At 42.0% G+C, this 18049-nt stretch overlaps 1 protein-coding gene across 1 annotated transcript in view; it reads left to right on the forward strand.

The window, feature by feature from the left end:
* Pgm1 (phosphoglucomutase 1) overlaps window positions 1–17319 on the forward strand; it is a 58625-nt gene extending 41306 nt beyond the window's left edge. The window contains exons 8-11 of the mRNA XM_070004414.1: window positions 8616–8751; window positions 12373–12556; window positions 14254–14388; window positions 16684–17319. Of these exons, the coding sequence (XP_069860515.1) occupies window positions 8616–8751; window positions 12373–12556; window positions 14254–14388; window positions 16684–16773 (545 nt within the window). The 3' untranslated portion in view covers window positions 16774–17319. The remainder of the gene's footprint in view (window positions 1–8615; window positions 8752–12372; window positions 12557–14253; window positions 14389–16683) is intronic.
* The last annotated feature ends 730 nt before the right edge of the window (window positions 17320–18049 follow it).

The raw sequence follows: 18049 nt of genomic DNA on the forward strand, positions 1-18049 counted from the left end.
GAAATTAAAAATACATCCTTGTGCATGTGTAGCACGTTGAAAGAGTACAATGGGGTATGCTCTGGGGGTGATCCAAGACTTAGATTCTGCTTTTTGTGCTCTCCCTCCTCCTCTCTACCCATCCAAGTACTGATCTGAGCTCCCTCCTCCACCATGACTTTTTCTACTACCCCATGATGCCTTTATCAGTCTCTATTTCCCTAAGATCATCTCAGGTGTGTGCTTTGCCCTGCGTTGGTCTCCATCCAGGTTGTAAGGTATATCTCTTCTATTGCTCCTACCCAATATTTTGAAGTAAAGAAAGTAATCTTCTTATGCTTTGTTATTCTATAGCCATCATTCAGCAAAGCAAAGGGGATCAAAACTCAGTATTCTCTCAACCTTGCAATTGAGTCAGAATTCCTGCTATGATGAATAGATCAGAGTATTGACTTCCTTTCCCACAAATGCATAGGTAGGCTGGGTGGGAGGAACTGGTAGTTCTGAGGCCCATATTTACAAAGTTCTAAGCACTTTAACATCCTTGGGAGACTGGTGGCACTCTTTGACAATGAATAGATATGATAGAACTAGAAGGTATTTAAAAAGATAGATGAAGCTGGGAGCTGGTGACTCACACCTGTAATCCTAGCTATTCAGGAGGATGAGATCTGAGGATCATGGTTCAAAGTCAGCCTGGGCAGGAAAGTCCGTGAGACTCTTATCTTCAATTAACCTCCAGAAAACCAGAAGTGGCGCTGTGGCTCAAGTGGTAGAGTGCTAGCCTTGAGCTGAAGAGCTGAGGGACAGTGCCCAGGCCCAGAGTTCAAAGCTCCACAACCGACCAAAACAAAACAACAACAAAAAAAACGATAGATGAGGCCAGGCACTGGTGGCTCATTCCTGTAAACCTAGCTACTCAGGAATCTGAGATCTGAGGATCGTAGTTCAAAGCCAGCCTGGGCAGAAAAGTCCATGAAACTCTTATCTCTAGTTAATTACCAGAAAACTGGAAGTAGAGCTGTGGCTCAAAAGTGGTAGAACACTAAACTTGAACAAAAGAGCTCAGGTATAGCTTCTAGGCCCAAAGGTCAAGCCCCACAACCAAAAGAAAAAGAAAAAATAGATGATTTGGTGGTTTGTACTATGTCCACCAAGGGTCCTAAGTAATTTCCCAAAGATGTAGGTCTTTAATCAGAATACACAAGACTACTGCTTAGTCTTGTCATACTTCAGAAAAGGTGGGTAATACTACATTCTCCCAAGAGACACTAGATGAATGCTTAGGGAACCTAGGAGGTAGTCTCAGAATATACCTCACTGTCATGGATATTCATGGTAACAAAAATATTTGAATGTTCCAGAACATTCTCCTGCAAGGAACTCTGTTAGTACAGTTATACCCAAATGTAGAGGATCACATCTACTGAGACAGGAAGTTTGGGGGCCACCTTGACAGCCTAGCCTTTGAGTCTGCAGGGATTAAACAGAGTGATAAACATAGATTTCTTACCTCAGTAGCCAAGGAAGCCTTAAAAAATGTTTTCATTTCTGAGAAGAAATGTGGTAGAGTGAGTCAGCTTTTCCTTTGTATTTAAGAAGAGGTTTCAGAACAGCATTAAATCTTTCGCTTTCATAGGCCCAGGTTTTCCATAGCAACTAGTTATGATTTATCAACGCTATGTGAAGGGAGACACCCCCCCCCTGCTCCGCCCATGGTAGTACACCCAAGTAACATCTTTTTTCATTCGACCCATGTGGAAAACACTGAGCAAAGAAAATAAGAACCCCAGAGCCAAGCAGAAGTGCCTGGTTTGTTCACTAGCTGGGGAGAGGCCTGAAGACAAAGCAGCTATTCTGTCACACACACAGTAGGGCTTCAAGTATTAGAATCAGCTTTCAGGTTCTGCCTTCTCCAGACCACCTATCTGTCTGTCAGTCTTTCTTCATTAATATTGTTTATAGACCCAGCCCCAGTTTCTAGATATTTTGACCTTACTAGTATTTGCTTTGGAAATTTATGCCTAGAGCTGAGCCCAGATTTTCCAAAGTTAGCCTGGCAGATGAAGAGTAGGTAGAATGATTATTTCTAGAGAGTTGGACATTGTACTTCTAAATTTTTCTTGGTTCAAACCTAGGACCTGTGCATGCTAGGAAAGTACTCTACCATGAAGCTACAAACCTAGCCCCATGCACTTTTCTTAATATAAATTTCGTTTTTAAGAAGTTTTATAGTATTGTTGAGGTTTTAAAATAGTGCACTAGGTTTTGGATAGTTAATTCATAGTGGCAGAGGGCAGAGAGCATCAGCCCTGTTCTACTTTGGGCTTCAAAGGGAAATCACTGAATAGTACAGAATGTTGCTATTTTTGAAACATTCCTTCAGGAAAATGAGGCATTTGGGGAAAAGGAGAAGAAACCTAGTTGAGGTTGAACTTGATAGAATATACCAGTAAGTTATATTTTTTTAGATGTAGAGATTGGAAGTATTTTTTCCTTATCCTATCTATGAAAGTGATCAAGTATCATATAGAAGTGATCATTTGAAGAGACATACTATTAATGCTTTGTATATTTCCATTGTCACCCTTTCTTTCCTTCTTACCTTTCATCCTTTTTCTTTTTCTCTCTCCTTTCCTTCTTTCTTTTCTCTCTTTCTCTCCCTTTCTCTTTCTCTCTTCCCTCCTTCCCTCCTTTCCTTCTTCCCCTTCCTTCCTTCCTTCCTTCCTTCCTTCCTTCCTTCCTTCCTTCCTTCCTTCCTTCCTTCCTTCCTTCCTTCCTTCCTCTCTTCTTTCTTTCCTTTCTTCCCTCCTTTCATCCTTCCTTCCCAGTACCAGAGTTTGAACTCAAGAGCCTCATGCTTTCTCAAGTTTCTTTGCTGGTGTTCTACCACCTGAATCATACCTCCAACCCAGTTTTGTAGCTTATTTTAGAGATGGAGTCTTGCAGACATTTTTTTTTTTTTTTTTTGGCCTAGGCTGGCTTTGAACTGTAACCCTCTGGCTCTCAGCCTTCTGAGTAGCTAGGATTACAGGCGTGAGCCACCAGTATCTGGAAACATGTTTTTTTTTTGTTTGTTTTTTTTTTAAAGTCTGTATTTGCCCTTCTTTGTACCAATTTATCCTTCAAATACGAATTGAAATTTGTGTCTCAGATACTGGGTTAGGCTGACAGCGAGTAAGGGCTTCAAAATGAATTTCTATCTGGGAAGGGAAATCTGACTTTGCTAGGTAATTACAATTCAGTTGTCTACTGGGTATTCTGGGAGATTGTACTCAGGGTACCCAGCCTGGTTCTGTGGTATAGGGGCCTAGATGTTCTGTCTTGTTCTCTGGCCATTCTCCCTTGCATAGCTGTGAGTACATTTTCCTTTAGGCAAAGGCCCCAGGCAATATTGCTGCCTCCCATATCTGGAGGCATCCCACACAGAATATCCCAACAGAACGAGATTTAGAACTTAGTTGGAACTAACTTGGTTAAACAGCATCTGCCTGTCTCTTACCTGTATGTATGAACTCATCTATGAGAGCAGAAGACATGCCTTTTACTCATATTGATTGGTACTCGGAACATGTAGGCACTGATTCATGTTTATTGGGTATAAAGTGAGGTTTATGTTAAAGATACCTTATGGGAAGGAAACCAAGTCCCACGGTGGTCACAAGTGCAGAAGGAGTGCTGAGGGGAGCCCCTGGGGCCACCTCCCCAAGTGAGTAGCCAGGCGAAGGCTTTCTGCAGAGCTTACCATCCTTCCCAAGTGACAGTGTCCATTTTTCAAGCAGAGAAGGAAGCAAAGGAGGGGACTGGACAGAGTCTCCTGGTCATTTACCACTCTGGAACCAACTGCAGGCCCTGCAGGGGTGACCGTGGGACAAGATAGTGACACAGAGTGGGACAAAGAGGGTTGAGTTGAAGGTTGTTGGAGGAGATCTTAGCCAGGTTAATAGTAGTATGTGCGATGGAAATCTCTAGGCAGAGAATAGCACATTCAGGGAATTCAAGGAGAGAGAGAAATGGGCAGGGAGAAGAAACAGACATTGATGCTTCTGAAAGCTCCATGTAGCTGTTTGTCAGCTGTCCTATCCCTGTCCTGCTGCCACTTCTCCCTTCCCCTGTCCCCACTCCCCCCAGCCACCCGGCTGTCACCTGGCAGGGACAGAAGCCAGGGCAGCTCCAGAGATGACTGTGCTGGCTAGTGTAACCCAATCCCTAACCGTTAGCTCTTGGCTCCCTCAATGAGAGTTGACATTTTTCTTGGCTGTGACCCAGAGCATGCCCTGACTGAGTTTGTACTTAACACAAGGTGCTGATTAGGCCAAAGTGCAGTGACAGGTGTTTGAAGATGCTGAAGGGGTGGAATTCCCGGGTACTCAGTTGCTCCCTGAGCTGGAGTGAAAATGAAGAAACTCAAAGCAAAACCCAGATTACCTTTGTGCAGGCTGGGACGGCAGCCTGCTGCTCAGAATGCTCTCCCCGTCCTCACACTGAAGTGAACTTGGCTTCCTTTACTCTTTAAAAGTTAAACCGCAATGAGGCAGGCTAATTTGTGTTCATCAAGAGAAAAGAAGAAAGAACTAAAAAAATCTGTTTGCACTGTCCAAAGCATGTTGGATTATATTGTTTCCATCTTTTTCTCCAGTATGTATAGTTGAGGGACATTATTTTTGAAAGCTTAATGAGGCCATTGGAAAACATGACATTTCCCTAAAAGCTGAAAAAAATTGTCTTTCTTCATAGTGGGTATCTGGAATTTGTGTAGTCTTTGACACAAAGTACTTCTTGTTATATCATAGCAATGTCATAACAATGAGAGAGGTTTTTATAATTGATAACATAGATGCTCAGAAAAATTGTGATATACTCCACTTCAAAAAGCTCAGAAATGACAGAATTCAGTCTCATGGACCAGCCTTTCTAGTCCTCAGATATAAATCTGTTGAACTATATACATGAACCATTGTTGTTTTTTTGCACTAGTCCTTTTGGTATTCATTGCACTACTGCAGGAAATAGAATTTACTCAGTCTTCCCGAGTAATAACCAAATTACTTAGAGTTTTTAGATATCCAAGATGACTAATGAAATTAATCAAAATACCCAAACAGACCAAGGATCTTGTAAAATGAAATGGAGTGTTTGTTCCTTTTACCTAAGCAGATACTTTATTTATAATATTAGGTGTGTGGTTTTGTTATCTCCAAACAATTGGGTCACAGTTGAGTAAGACTTAGATTTTTATTTCCACATGAAAGAACAAAAATCAAGTCTCTCATTTGGAGGAGAAACATTACCTCCATGCTTTCAGTCTTGTCTCTTACAAAAATTAATGTATATTTTTATGTATCAGTTAACTTTTTTTAAATAAAAAGGGAAGTAGAACATGGACAAATAGTTTCAAGTTGTATACTGCTGTTGTGAGCTCTTTATATATTGGGGAAGCTGCCAGAATTCTGCTTTATGAAGAACTGTTGCCAAAAAATAATCATCGTTTGCAAAAAAATGTGTGTAGTGGCAAAGTTATTAAAAATCAGTAAGGGTAAGCTGGGTGCTGGTGGCTCATCCCTATAATCCTAGCTACTCAGGAGGCTAAGGTCCAAGGATCATGGTTCAAAGCCAATCTGGGCAGGAAAGTCTGTGAGACTCTTACCTCCAGTGAACCACCAAAAAGCCAGAAGGGGAGCTGTAGCTCAAGTGGTATAGAGCTAGTTTTGGCCAAAAAAAAAAAAAAAAAAGCTCAGGGACTGCATCTAGGCCCTGAATGCATGACCTGGGACCAGCACCAAAAAAAAAAATAAAAAAGCTACAAAGGCACATAAAAGTCCATCGCAAATAAAACTGGGTAAACATTGCCAAAATTCGTTGTATAAAGCATGACAAATACTACCTGTTATCTCTAATTTGCCAGTTCTTGGTCATGAGGATTATTACTTTTATGAGTGATATCTGATCAAAGATAAAAACTTGGGGGGCTGGGAAGGTGGCTCAGTGGTAGAGTGCTTGCCTTGCATGCCTGAGGCCCTGGGTTCGAAATTCCCCAGTACCACATAAGCAAAAAGAAAAAAGCCGGAAGTGGCGCTGTGGCTCAAGTGGTAGAGGGCTAGCCTTGAGCTGAAGAGCTGAGGGACAGCACCCAGGCCCAGAGTTCAGGCCCCACGACTGGACACCCCCCCCCCAAAAAAAAACAAAAACTTGGGGAAACTGGGCACCCGTGGCTCATGTCTGTAATCCTAGCTATTCTGCTGAGATCTGAGGATCATGGTTCAAAGCCAGCCTGGGTAGGAAAGAAGTCTAAGATTCTTATCTCCAATTACCCACCAGAAAACCAGAAGTGGCACTGTGGCTCAAGTGGTAGGGCACTTGGCTTGAGCTGAAGAGCTCAGGGACAGTGCCCAGGCCCAGAGTTCAAGCCTCACAACTGACAAAAAACAAAACAAAAAAGAAACTTGGGGAAAAGTTGCTTATTTTTATGAACCAAAAAGAAAAAGAGATAATGTTGAAATTGAGGAATGAATGAATGAATGATTCATTCATGTATGCCCTTTAATTTTCTGCCACATTCCATGTACTTGCTAGTCATCAAACTTAGTTACAAAGATAAATAACATATGCCTCAAGAGGTGCATTGTTAGTGGAGAAAGCAGATGATTGGGGCTCAAAGATGATGGCACAGCCTGTCTTGTCTCGTACAGGTTTCTCAAAGACATCTGGGCTCATTTTGCAGTTTAAATAAGCTGGGAGCTTGTCTAAAAGAGGAAAGGCCATTTGGTCTGGGTATAAAAGGAGGAAGTCAGGAAGGAAGGGAACTTACCATTTGCCTACCGTGTGGCCAGTGTTTTGCTAGATACTTTGAAAGCTCCAAAAACCTGGTGGGAAATCACATATGGTAAGAAGACCCAGAAAGGACACAAGATAGGACACAAATTTTTTTTACACATAATTTTTGCACAATATGACACAAGAGGGATTGTATTGAGTCATACTCATATCAGAAAGAAGAGCTCAATATTATCTGTATTTTATATTGTTTAGAGTAAGGAGCTTAAATAATAAAAAATGAAAATTCTGCTCCATACCTGACTCTTGGAATAGTATTTCCCTGAACACAAGTGCATCCAAAAGAGCCTTTTTTTTAAAAAAAGAAAATATTTTTGGTAAAGATTTTTGCTACGCCTGAGCATGAGAAAGATGTGGCATGGTTTCTTTGACTAATCCCTACTGCTTAAATTCAGATGATTTAGAATGGGAATTGCTTTTCTATCAGAAGGCTTAATTTTAAGGCTTTGGAACTTTTTGCCACATTGGATATCAGTGCATTCTCCTACTGGATCCTGTTAGATTCCCATTTCCCTTGTATCTCCCCTAGTTTCAAAACTTGTGGCATCAAGGAAGTAGCATTGTGGTTCTCTCTTTTTCATCACATTGATTTATTACCTGTAAATTTTTTTGTGTGTGAGTTACCTATTTATATCTTTGTTTTTCTATTGACATTTTTCTGAACTGAGTGTATGAAACATCTGGCTTATAATTATGCATATCCTTTTTTTCTTCAGACTATGCTAGTGGCCTTTTAATTTAGCTGTAGTAATGTAATATGTAATTGGAAATTTTTAAGTAAATTATTTTCCTGCATGAATAGAAAATTTGCATGTACTTATCCCCCCCCCCCAAAGTTTAAAAGAGTATATGTGTCTTTTAGTATTTAAGTTTTCAATTTTTGCCTTGAAGGTTTTATGTCAGATAGAATTCTCTTTGATATTGTTTTGTAGGATGAATAAACATTTTTTTTCCAAATGAACCAGTTATATAAACACCATTTTAAAATTAATCCATTTTGAGGTAGAAATCAGGAAGATCATGGTTTGAGGACAGCTCAGTCAGAACTTTGGAACTACCTGGGCATGGTGGCTCATATAGCTGTCATTCTAGCTATGCAGGAAGTATAAATAAGCGGCTTACAGTCCAGAACAACTTGGGCATAAATTCAAGACCATATATGAAAAGCAAAAAAGAGATAAGGGCATGGCTCAAGTGGTATAGGGCCAACTTCAAACCCCAGTATCCAAAATTTCTAAAGGAAAGAAAAATTAATCTGTTCTTTCCCTACTGCCTTGAAGTGAGACCTATTATGCAGTCAAATCTTTCCCTGACTTTGGGTCTCTCTCTCTGTAGATTTTATTTTTGATTTTTTTGATTTATTTATAAAGACAAGATCTTACTATATATCCCAGAGTAACCTAGAACTCACAATACTTTTGCCTCAGCCTCCTAAGCACTAGAATTAAAGTCATGCATCACTTTCTTTTGTTAAATGATGCTATAGTTTTATTTGTGTAGTGTTTCTCTCCTGCTTATTTAAGCTTTATTTTTTCCCTTAGTTTTTTTTGGTAATTGATACATGCATTTCTGCCAAATTATTCTACCTATATTTACTAACATTTGTCTTAAATTTCTGAATTACTTTGGGAAGCAGAAACTTCTTGCTTAGTATTGTGTTTCTTTATTCAATATGTGACTCTGTTTACTCAAAATTTTAGGCAAGTTTTGGGACTATTTTTATTAGGTTTGTTGTGATCACTGTTGAGTTTATGCCCCATTGGTGGAGCCCCATTTCTGATCAAACGTGTCCCTCCTGCCAGGTTCTGACCACATCCGTGAGAAAGATGGGCTGTGGGCTGTCCTTGCCTGGCTGTCCATTCTAGCCACCCGCAAGCAGAGTGTGGAGGACATTCTCAAAGATCATTGGCAGAAGTTTGGCCGGAACTTCTTCACCAGGTGAGACAGGCCACCTGTCTGGGGTTTGAGGTGGGGGGGGGCATGGGCAGAGAAATGTTTTATACATACAATGTCTTTTTTTCTTGTTTGAAGCAATAAGGAAGCTTTAATTGATCCAGCTTCTACCAGTTGGGAGCTTTTAAAATGATTTGTTCACGGTCAAGATGAAGTATTTTTTTTATCACCTATAAAGAAAGAAGCTTAAAGTATTTTGTCAACATAATCAAATGCTTTCATAGAAGCATTTAAAAATGTACCTGTTGGATGAGCATAAAGAATAACATTGGATTCTGAATGAGAAAAATGGATTTGAATTTCATTTCTTCCCTTTATTTAAATTAGGAAGACACTTAACCTCTTTTTATACTTAGTTTTCTCATTTGTAGAAATGGGGATTAGTCTACCTACTGAAAGAATCAAAGGAAATATGAGTTGGAAAGTGTTTTCTAAACCATCAAACACTAAAGAATAGAATTTTTCTTTAATTATGGAAGTAATTATGCTTAGGGCAAATAAGAATAGGTTCTCAAAGACTGTAGACTTGTCAATATTTCATTGATTCAACAAATATCTACCATATATATGCTTTCTGCCAGGTTCCAGGGATTCGGCAGTGAATAAAACAGAACCTTTCATCTTTTCCGTGCATACTTCTATTTTGAAGACATATGCATCTGAGCCTGTAGGTCACACATAGCACATTTAAGTATGCTCAGTGTTCATGAGACTCAAGAACACAAAGAAAAATTTCTTTACCAGTACAGGTTTTCACCAGTTCCAATGTGCCTGTCCTCTAATAAGTGTAAAATCCCCTCCCCAAGATCTCAGTATAAATTATAAAGAGAAAATATATAAATTATAAAGAGAAAATGTTAAAAAAAAAATTTAAAAAGAAGTATAGTAAGAAATGGATGGATGTAATTTCTCTGGACTTCAGTCACCTTTTTATAAAAATAAAATTAAATGGGTGAGTTGGACTAGGTCATTATTTAAAAATGTATTTCAGATTCAATATCCTTGATCTTCAGAGAGTCAAGAAAGAATGCAGAAATAGGCAACTTGGGCTCCTTAAGAGGAGTATCATCATAATCAAGGATACTGGTTAAGAAGCATAAGTCACTGAAGTTAAGACACTTCCTTGTTGAAAGCTTAGATAAAAGCTACTACTATGTAGCAGTCCTGTCCAGGAGCCAGAAAGCCTGGTGGTTCACAGCAGCAGTTATGAATATGCTAGAGTCTAGATTCTACAAAATCAAGACCAGATCTGTTTTTGCGTCCCCTTGTATCCTCTGAGTCATAGAAGTCACTGTGTAAATATGTTCTGAATAGATAAGTGAATAACTCAATGCATGAACAGCAGTCAGAGTGAAATCAGGTAAGAAGCAGTTGTTCAGAGAGTTACTTTTTTGGGAAGAAGTGGTAGTAACTGGGGTTTGAACTTGAGGCCTGTGCTTGCCAGACAAGTTTGCTATCACTTGAGCCATAGTTGAGGTATGCCCCAACTCTTTCTGCTCTTGTTGTTTTTCAGATAGAATGTCATTTTTTGCCTAGGCTAGCCTCAACTACAATCCTTCAGTTTATGCTTCCCATGAACCCGGGGTGAGAGGAGCATGCCACTGTACCTATCTTTTTATTTGTTTAAATAGAGTTTTACACACTTTTTTTGCACAGGCTAGTCTTAAATTGTGATCCTCCCAAGTAGGTAGGATTACAGGCATGAGCCACTGCATTTAGGTAAGAGAGTCATTCTTAAAGTAGTTAAAAATTTCCATTCAGGGGCTGCGAAGGTGGCTCAGTGCCTTGCATGCATGAGGCCCTGCGTTCGATTCCTCAGCACCACATAAGCAGAAAAAGCTGGAAGTGGTGCTGAGGCTCAAGTAGTAGAGCACTAGCCTTGAGCTGAAGAGCTCAGGGACAGTGCCCAGGCCCAGAGTTTAGGCCCCACAACCGACAAACAGGCCCAGAGTTTAGGCCCCACAACCGACAAGCAGGCCCAGAGTTCAGGCCCCACAACCGACAAAAAACAAAAACAAAAACAAAACCCCTTCCATTTAGAAACTATTTTACCATATTTTCATTAATGATAAACTAATTGGGTTGTTTGCTAATGATAACTGCTAACCATAATTACAAATCAAGTACTCAGAATTTCCACTTTTTGAATCACAATACTAGTAGGCACGTTATATTAATTATGTCGCATCTGCCTCTAAACAGTTATTGACAAGGTAATTGATGTTCCAGAAGATCAGAAAACTGCTAAACGTTACAGTTAGCAGCCAGCAGAGGCTGGAGTCATAGCTTGGTCTACCTGACAGTAAGGCCCAAGTTCTTACCATTCCACCCCCCTGTGCCTAGGATTCATAAAACAGTTCCCTTGGACAACCAAAGGGGTCATAGACATAAAGCATAAGCACCTGGTTGTAATTTCTTGCTCTTTATCATATTCACTGTGGGGAAGAGGCTGACTTCAAGATTAAGAGGTCTGTCTTATTCTTGACTCATAGACTACTGGAATAAGTTGACCTTAACCCCCTAGTATTCTCATGTCCCAAAGGTGTCATCTTATATATATTTGTATAGTATTTGTTTTACTATTGCAAACAAATACAGACTCTGTTCATTTGAGCTTCTGAAAAAATTATTCTCTTAAGAGAGAGTGCGACAACTGGATCAAGAAAACCTGTAAGAGGGGCTGGGAAGGTGGCTCAGTGGTAGAGCGCTTGCCTTGCATGCATGAGGCTCTGGGTTCGATTCCTCAGCACCACATAAGCAGAAAAAAGCCAGAAGTGGCACTGTGGCTCAAGTGGTAGAGTGGTAGCCTTGAGCTGAAGAGCTGAGGGACAGCGCCCAGGCCCAGAGTTCAGCCCCCCCCCACCAGCAAAAAGAAAAGAAAAAGAAAACCTGTAAGAGTCTTTAACCTGATAGGAACAAAGTTAAGGTCAAGTTTTAAAGGAAAAATAGGAAAAAGGAAAAATTTCATTTTTGTCTTGGCCCCTTGGCATCCTCAAGGAGCATCTTCTATCAGGGTGAAGTCAGAGCATTTTGGACCTGAATCCATCCCTCTGAAGCAGTATGGGCGGATTTTCAAGTATAAAAAGTTAGCTGGTGGCTCCTTGTTCTGATCAGTGAAACCCTGGCTTTGCTAGGAGGCTCCTGTGGAGCCTGGCACTCTCCTTAGCCAGACTCAGCAACCTGAGGCAGGTCACAGACTGGGAAAAGTCCCAGCCTTCATCCCAAAATGGTGGGAAGAGATGGGCTTGAGCGCTGAGCTTGTTGGTGTGGAGTTCTCTGGAGATAATAGAGCTTTGATTTTTTTTCTTCCTCAGTAGGTGAGGGTACAATGTTAGTTGGTATCTCTCCAGAGCCTTTAAAGCATCTTTGAGCTTTACTCCATACAGAAGCCAAGATAAGAGTTTTCTGCTTATTCAGAAGACCCTGCCTTTTCTATGAAATCATCCATTGATTCTGGCCTGCTCCATCCCAATGGCTAACAGGCTGTTTCTGCCAGTTGAAGTTAGAGAGCTCTAGAGGTGGGCAAGGAAAATGATGAAGACAGGGCTATGTACCTCAGTGTGCTCTGAAGTCAGCCTAGAGTTTCAACAATGTGACTCCTTCCAGGTATGATTACGAGGAGGTCGAAGCGGAGGGCGCAAACAAGATGATGAAGGACCTGGAGGCCCTGATGTTGGACCGCTCCTTTGTGGGGAAGCAGTTCTCTGCAAATGACAAAGTCTACACTGTGGAGAAAGCGGATAACTTTGAATACAATGACCCAGTGGATGGAAGCGTTTCAAAACATCAGGTAGGACCAGATTGGAGAATGGTGAGGAGAACCCTGGGATTGTATCTCTGAAACTTCAAAAGAAACTTGAACATGCCCCTGGCCAGGGTATCCTAGGCTGGCCTATTTTTTTCTCTGGGGTAATCATTCTCACCTGATTTCCCAGAAAGACTCTCATGCACTCCTATGGACAATGGATTTTGCCCTGGTTTTGTGCAATCACCTGTGCTCTGGAATTTGGAATCAACATGCAGAGGGACTTTTGCATTCTCTGGAACCATGCATAGATTTCAAGTGTATGTGTGGAAAGGAGGCTAGAATCTAGGAAAGGTAAACTGTAGCCTTCCATCTCAACTCCTCTCTTTCTCTGACCAAAGATTATAGATGAAGGACTGTGAAAGTAGTATTGTCTACATGTTTCTTTCATAGGATCAAAATTCTTACTAAACATTCCTGGACTTAGAAGTATTAATGGTTTGATGTCTGTGACTCAGCCAACAAGGCAGCACATAACGGGATACCACAGTGAGCAACTGGACGATCCTGGGTGGTGACAGAATTGTTAAGGTTTCTGTCATTGTGTGCCAGGTACTAAGGGCTGGAAAAAGTAGAAGCAGGGATTATCTTCATAACTATGGGCTGCTCTATGTAAGGAATAGGCTGCAGCATTGTTTTGTAGAATTTGAAAACCTGAGCATTTACGAGGAACACCAGCTAGGATAGACAATATTCCAAAGAAGGCAGAGCTTCTGCACAGTAATCAAAATAGAGTTTAAAATTTAGAATTTCGATGTTGTGGGGGAAGGAGACTAACCTAGTGTGTCCCTCTCTCTGGAAAACAAAAAACAGTGAGTGAGAACTGAGCACATTTTTATGACAATCAACTGGAGAATGTATTCAGTATTCCATTTGTCTTTTCTGAGGATGGTTAATAAATGGCAGGATTGAAACTAGATGAGGATTGGTGCCAGCAACAGCCTCTCCTTGCACGAACACAGTTCACCCTCTTATGCACTAATAGACTGACTATCTAAGGACAGTGGCCTGGCCTCGTCTTCCTCCCTGTGGAATATCTACTCCAGAGTCCCCAACTTTTCCTTGAAATGAGTCTCAGGTACTTCCAGAGAGGGAAAAGAGGACGATGGCAAGAAGGATGGGCTCATCAGCCCTGCCCCTCATGGGACCCCACTTGGAATTATCACACACACGCAGGACATTGGCCAGCGGGTCCTGTCTGATAGGTTGGGCACAGCTGTCACCTGCAACACGTGGCCTCCCGTGCTCGCCCTTTCCTTCATCTGTCTGGAAACTCTTCTGCTCTGGTTTCAGCCAGACTGAGAATCAAATTTCTGTACCCAGCAGTTCTACTTACTTGTTTAGTAAGCTTCACATTGGAATGGGGAGTCCATAAATCAGAGGGGAGGGGAGAGGAGCCCTCCTGTTCTCCAGCCTCACCCAGATCATATCTCCCTCCTGACCTTGGAAATGCATCTCCCGCATGTCCCGTGGTCTGGATGCAGTGAGAGGCGGGCAGAAGGCAGACCCCTGAGGCGCAGTTGCTGCCATTTATCAAGTAGCTAATCCTCTGATGGGTTGAGTATGGATGAGATTAGGTCTCTAAATGGACCTCTTCTAGTTTGCCAGTCCTCAATCTCCCTTCCTGCCTGTTGTGGAGGAAAAACAAAACAAAACAAAAAACCTCTGCTTACCTTTTGTAGGGCTTGCGGCTCATTTTTGCAGATGGATCTCGAATCATCTTCCGTCTGAGTGGTACTGGGAGTGCAGGAGCCACCATTCGACTGTACATCGATAGCTACGAAAAGGACGCTGCCAAGATCAACCAGGACCCCCAGGTAATACCCAGTCCCTGCGCCCTGACTACTTCAGTGCTTGCACTGAGTTGTGCGCACTTTCCTCTATGTCTCATTCATTAGGTCAACAGCAACAATAGCAAACACTACCAGCAACAACAATAATAAGAAACAAAGATCTGAGCATTTGCCCAACTATTACTTTAAACCTATAGCACAAATGTATTCATTTAATTCTCAAATGATGTGAAGTATTATACTCTCAACTAACAGATTAGGAAACTGAGACATAGAAAGGTTAAGCAATGCTGAATATGTTTGTATGCCTAGAAAGTAGGAAACACTGGATAGTGTGTGTGTGTGTGCGCGCGTGCGCATGAACCACTACTGGGGCTTGAACTCAGGTCCTATGTGCTGCTGTCCCTTAGCTCTTTCGCTAAAAGTTGCTAGTTCTCTACCATTTGAACCACAGATCTGCTTCTGTCTTTTACTTGGAGATAAGAGTCTCATGGACTTTCCAGCATTGAACTTTGATCCTTAGATCTCAGCCTCCTGAGTAGCTAGTATTACTGATGCGCACCACTAATCTTCATATCAGCCCCTCTCTGGTGTTCTGGCCTGTCACTCGTCACTTTGCTTGGTGGATCACCTGCTCCACAAGGAGAGGCAGTTTTTTTTTTTTTTTTTGGGGGGGGGTGTCCAGTCGTGGGGCCTGAACTCTGGGCCTGGGCGCTGTCCCTCAGCTCTTCAGCTCAAGGCTAGTGCTCTACCACTTGAGCCACAGCGCCACTTCTGGCTTTTTTTCTTTTTGCTTATGTGGTGCTGGGGAATCGAACCCAGGGCCTCAGGTATGCAAGGCAAGCGCTCTATCACTGAGCCACCTTCCCAGCCCAGGAGAGGCAGTTTTATGAGTATTCAAATAAAAGTCTGCCAACTTGTAGCCTGATGAGTTGAGTTCCCAATCCTACTCACAGAGTCTCCAGGGGTAGGTCAGAGTGGGAAGGGACCCGGGGTGAGACCGTGAACTTGGAGGATAGTCACTAAAGTGGAATAATTAGGAGGAGTGGGGCACAGGGGCATTTCCCCAAGTGAGTTCCTCCTTCTTGCCACATGCCCTGCAGCCAGAGCTTCATAGCTACAGAACATTTATGCATGCTACATTCCCTCCTCTTGGCCTTTCACAACACATACTGTACTGTAAAGGCGCCAAGAGGACTTGTACTGAGATGCCCTGTTAAATGGCACCTGCATACAAACGGTCAACATGTATGCAAAAAGTTGACCAACATCACTAATCACTAGAGAAATGCAAATCAGAACCACAATGGGATATAACCACACCTGTCAGGATGCTTATTGTCTAAGATAAAGGTTAACTGTTGGTAGAGAAATGGAGAAAATAGAACATAATTGCACACTGTTGTAGAAATATAAATTGGTGCAGCCGTTTTGATATCAATATAGAAGTTTCAAAAAAAATTGAAGAATAGGGTCAGTGGCTCATGCCTGCTATCCTAGCTGCTGAGAAGGGTGAGATCTGAGGATCACAGTTCGAAGCCAGTCTGGGCAGGAAGGTCTTTGCAACTTACCAAAAAGCCAGAAGTAGAGCTATGGCTCAAGTGGTAGAGCCCTAGCCTTGAGCACAAAAGTTCAAGGACAGCCCCTAGTCTCTTAAGTTCAAGCTCCAGGAGTAGGACAAAAAAAAAAAAAAGAGAGAGAGAGAGAACAGAACTACCATGTGATTCAGCATTCCCTCTTCTAATGTATATCCAAAGGAACTCAAGTCATTACCCTCAAAAACATCTGCAATCTATGTTCATTGTAGCATTATTCACAACAGCCAAGTAGTGCTAACCTAAAGTGTACATCAGCAGATGAAAGGGATAGAGATGGGTCACAATCACATCACCAAAAATGATTCTATCTTAGAAAGATGAAGAAGTCCTTCCATTTGTGGCAACCTGGGTGAACCTGGAGAACATTATCCTTAGTGAAATAGGCCAGGCTCTGATCAATTCTGCATGATCTCATGCATATATGCAATCTATAAACAAAGAAATAGTTAGTAGAAAGGTAGTTAGCAGGAGCTGGAGGCTGCAGGGATAGGGAGATTGTGGTTAAAGGTACAGGATTTCAGATACATAGGCTCCCAGTAGCTGAGATCTGAGATTTACTAGATGCCTATAATCATTCATGTGCATTGTATGCCTAGGCTTAACAGAGTTAGAAGAATCTTGTGACATCTGGAGTAGACTCTGGAATCAGGGGCTGTTAGGTTTGAAGCTAAGCATATATTTAAAACGGTAGAAAAAGTTCTTTGTTTTGTGTTTCCCTCAGGTCATGTTGGCCCCCCTCATTTCCATTGCTCTGAAGGTCTCTCAGCTCCAGGAGAGGACGGGACGCACCGCGCCCACCGTCATCACCTAAGAAAACCGTCCCTGGGGTATGTCCCTCCACTTACAGCAGAGCCACGCCATCTGATTGAGGAGTATGGACAGACACAAAAATGCATTCGCCCAGGCTTTTTTAGGATTTGATTTGTCCACTTCCTAGTTGTTGACAAACGGTGCATTCATAAGACACTGCCAATGGGATACCCTTGGGAGCTGTGAGGGTGAGGAAAAGAGGACCTGTGGGCTCTTTTAATGTCCACTCCTCCTCATGCCCTTCTGCACTGCCGCTGTGTGGGTGTTTGTCTCCTTAGCATCAGGCCCTGTTTACACCGTAGCGGAAGCTGAGGCTGAGTGCCAGCCCTCCAGGCCATCTTTCGTCCCTAGGATGCACCCATGAAATGACAGCAAATGTTCCTCTCCCTCCCCCAGTTTACTGTTTACATGTAAGTCAACAAAGTGCAAATTCTGGTGCCTTCTCTCCAATCAGCTTTCTTCTGAGTGAGACGTACTTGTCTGTGGATTTCTGCAATATAGTTCCATTTGCACATATCTTTGGGGATATTAAAGCAGAATAAGCTACTATTGTTTGTTGTCTTTTTTTTGTAGCTATAAAGTGTTCTTTTGACTTTAGAAAGAAAATACTTTGGGGTTTTTTTGCAGATGGGAGTAGATTATATTTTGTTTTGCTATCTTAGCTAGAAAGCAAAATGGTCTCTGGTCTAGGTTGAAAATCCTTAGACTCAGAAACCATAATTTTCTGGGCTGGGAAGGTGGCTCAGTGGTAGAGCGCTTGCCTTGCATGCCTGAGGCCCTGGGTTCGATTCCTCAGCACCACATAAGCAAAAAGAAAAAAGCCGGAAGTGGTGCTGTGGCTCAAGTGGTAGACCGCTAGCCTTGAGCTGAAGAGCTGAGGGACAGCGCCCAGGCCCCACAACCGAACCCCCCCCCCAAAAAAAAAAACCCATAATTTTCAATGTTAATAATGTCATCCTAGCTCTGGATCCTCCCAAGGTAGACAAAGAAGTTAACTTGGATCCAGGGAAAGGAGTTCAAATTGACAGAGTGAAGCAATGCCTTGCAGTGTTGAGATGCTATGTACCTATTAAAGGATCAGAGGCACAACTCTCACAATCTGAGAGCAGGATTGCTGGCATCTGGCTGGAAATCAACCACTGGCATTCCAGCCATCTTGGAAAGAACATTTCTGTTTAACCCACACATGACTGAGGAGATACAAACACAAACCTAAGAGCCAGCAGATCTGAGTGTGAACTCCATCTGCAACCTTGAGTGATTCTGTGGGTGTCATT

Source organism: Dipodomys merriami, unplaced genomic scaffold, assembly GCF_024711535.1.
Source record: "Dipodomys merriami isolate MVZ:Mamm:240054 unplaced genomic scaffold, mDipMer1.0.p SCAF_627, whole genome shotgun sequence".
Classification (NCBI taxonomy): domain Eukaryota; kingdom Metazoa; phylum Chordata; class Mammalia; order Rodentia; family Heteromyidae; genus Dipodomys; species Dipodomys merriami.